This window comes from Trachymyrmex cornetzi, unplaced genomic scaffold (genome assembly GCF_001594075.2).
Source record: "Trachymyrmex cornetzi isolate Tcor2-1 unplaced genomic scaffold, Tcor1.1 scaffold123, whole genome shotgun sequence".
NCBI classification, from domain to species: domain Eukaryota; kingdom Metazoa; phylum Arthropoda; class Insecta; order Hymenoptera; family Formicidae; genus Trachymyrmex; species Trachymyrmex cornetzi.
The window spans coordinates 428,258-431,113 of NW_017295795.1; the positions used below are offsets into that span (position 1 = coordinate 428,258).

At 34.6% G+C, this 2,856-nt stretch overlaps 1 protein-coding gene across 1 annotated transcript in view; it reads left to right on the top strand.

The window, feature by feature from the left end:
* The first annotated feature begins 495 nt into the window (after positions 1 to 495).
* LOC108770233 (lipase 3) overlaps positions 496 to 2,856 on the top strand; it is an 11,694-nt gene continuing 9,333 nt past the window's right edge. Inside the window, exons 1-3 of the mRNA XM_018521716.1 lie at positions 496 to 813; positions 1,758 to 1,962; positions 2,163 to 2,277. Coding sequence (XP_018377218.1) covers positions 694 to 813; positions 1,758 to 1,962; positions 2,163 to 2,277 — 440 coding nt within the window. The 5' untranslated portion in view covers positions 496 to 693. The remainder of the gene's footprint in view (positions 814 to 1,757; positions 1,963 to 2,162; positions 2,278 to 2,856) is intronic.

Sequence of the window (2,856 nt, forward strand, 5' to 3'; positions counted from 1 at the left end):
ACATTTTATAGATTCACGGAATTTAATTATTTCTCGATAAACTTCTGTCGCAATTTTGATAAAGGATTAGAATGAAAAAATTGTTATCTAAAAATCAAATATCGCAAGAAGAACTGCGTTAAATTGAATGTACTCTGTAAATCTCTTCACGGATCTGAATTTTCCAGATGTACAAAATTAAAAAATCTCATCTTCAAATATAAGACTGGAGTTGACATTTATAAATATTGCTAGTTTAATCTTCACATTCTTTAATTAAAAATTTATTTTTTCATGTTTAACGTTTAATCTTTATATTTTCGGACCTAACATTTATTTTTTTAATATTTTAGCGCTTTAAAATAGAAATCTGCGGCGATTTTTAAAAAGTATCTCTCGTTGTTTTCAAGGTACATATCTCTTGAAGAGATGAAATCTCCCGATCCTGAAGATATTTGTCCGCGCAATTGGCGAAGTTTGAAAAAATCGCATCCATCCACTAATTTTGTATGCAATCACGAAGTTTACTTTCCATTCTCGAATGAGGGCCGGGTTCTTTGAGGGCCGCGAGGATGGGAGCGAGCGAGCGGGCAGACGTCGCGGGGTTATCGCGCGGCGTGGATCTACCTTCATGTTTACCGTGATACGTATAAAATGTCACCGCGAGTGAGATTTTTGGCTCTTTGTTGAACGTACACTGCAGCGATACCGTCAATGATGGATCGACAACGCCGACGGATCTTCGTTAAGACGATTGTTCTGTGTTGCTGCATCTCGTTGGCGAATCCGACGTTCGTCAAGCCCGATGACAATCCCGACATCGAACTCACGACGGTGAGTGTTTTCTTCGTGGCTCTCTTTATAATACGATTGTGACATAACGCGCCTCACTGCAACAACAGATTATATCTTGAATGTCATGTTAAATTGGTTTGCGTAATTACCTATACTCTTTCCACCGTAGTGTTTATCTTGGCATTTAGATGCATTCTTGAAGAAAAGAAAGTAAGATATAAATGGTAAATGATGTTTGAGAAGAGTACACAATCAAAGGAGAGAACAGGGGTATCTTAAAACAAGATGAAAACTATAAAAGTCCTCTACCATTTTGCAATTTTCGCAATAGTTAACAAGATATTAATTACTAAAAATCACTGAATATTGGTTTTCAATCATTTTTTACTCAAATACTATCAATTTTACAGAAAAACTGTAAGAGACAAAAATTGTTTATTTTCTTCTCATAAAGTTCTGAGAATTTTTTCAAAATTTTTTCAGAATTTTGTAATAGTATTTGAGTAAAAAATTATTTAAAAAAAAACAATATTCAACGATTTTTAGTAATTAATATCTTGTTAACTATTGCGAAAATTGCAAAATGGTAGAGGACTTTTCGACTCAGTTTAGTCCCATCTATCTTCCTGTGAGCTATTGCTATAGTCTCGCCGGATACTCTGTATATCTAATAATCGACATCTATTAGGTGTTAAACTTAATTCCTGCCGTTTTTCGTCTCCAAAATTGATTTGTTTCGAAGGGAAGATGAATGAATATCTCAATCAAAGTAATTTCCTCCATTTTCTACTTTATTACTAATTAATAATACTTTATTAATAATACTTTGATTAAGGTATCTCCCTTCGAAACAAATCAATTTTGGAGACGAAAAACGGCAGGAATTAAGTTTAATGCCTAATATAATTGATATGTGAAATAAAAATGGACAAACTTTCCATATGTGCTTTCTAGCAAATGGACATGTAGTCTTTTATTCGCAGCCAGAATTGGTGACGAAATATGGATATCCTTTGGAGATTCACAGTATCGTTACGAAGGACGGCTATGCTCTTCAACTACATCGAATACCGCGTGGTCAGGATGAGGAGGAAACGAAATCCAGGATAAAAACGCCGGTACTCTTGGTACACGGTCTGGGAGGCAGCTCCGCCGATTGGGTCCTTATGGGTCCTAGAAAGTCTTTAGGTGGATCCTTATTCATATTTATAAAAAAAGCTATAAAAAATATTAACAATATCAGTGCAAAAAGATAATCTCGATATTCGCTTCCATCTTCAGTCCTATTGCTCGTGGCCGAGCGTGGTGACTTCTTTCATATGCCTGTGGTGCGCACGCTGGTTGTACACAGTCATAGATAAGATAATATAATAGAGACTTTTTTCTAGCGTACATATTAGCCGATGAGGGTTACGATGTGTGGCTTGGAAACAATAGGGGCAACATTTATTCGAGAAATCATACTTGGTTGTCGCCGACCGATCGAGATTTCTGGGATTTCAGGTAGCTAAAATGTTACAGAGGATTAGTGGCAATTTTCGTGACGAATAAAAAAAGAATATTAATTACATAAAATTACATTTAAGGCGAATAAGAGAAGAATATTAACACTAAACCTATCATATCAAATGCCGCCCAAGTAGCATAGTAGCGCTTTATTAACGTTTTTTGGGCGCTGCATGGAGAAAAATAATTTTGTTGTATAGCAAATCTGTCATTGCTACTGTATATTCGTAATGGCAGTGATAAAATTTAGTTGATACAATCGGTTTTAGAAATTATTTGTTATTAGAGTAGAATCTGTTTTGTTGCTAAACTAGAAAAAATTTGCTGTGTGTATTTGTCTTTAGAATCGAAGTTAATTTGCTGTTAAAGCAAAATAATGTGTTCTTAGCAAATTTGTTTACTATTGGAGCAAAATTACTACTGCTTATTCAAATCCATAATATGGCAGCAAAAGAAAGGCCAATAGTAGAGTATAGTATTAATTGCGTTTATTTAGTCCGGAAAAATAATTCGGCGCGCAGTTTGAAAAAGACTACAATATGGTATATATGCAAGTACATATATAGTATATATTAG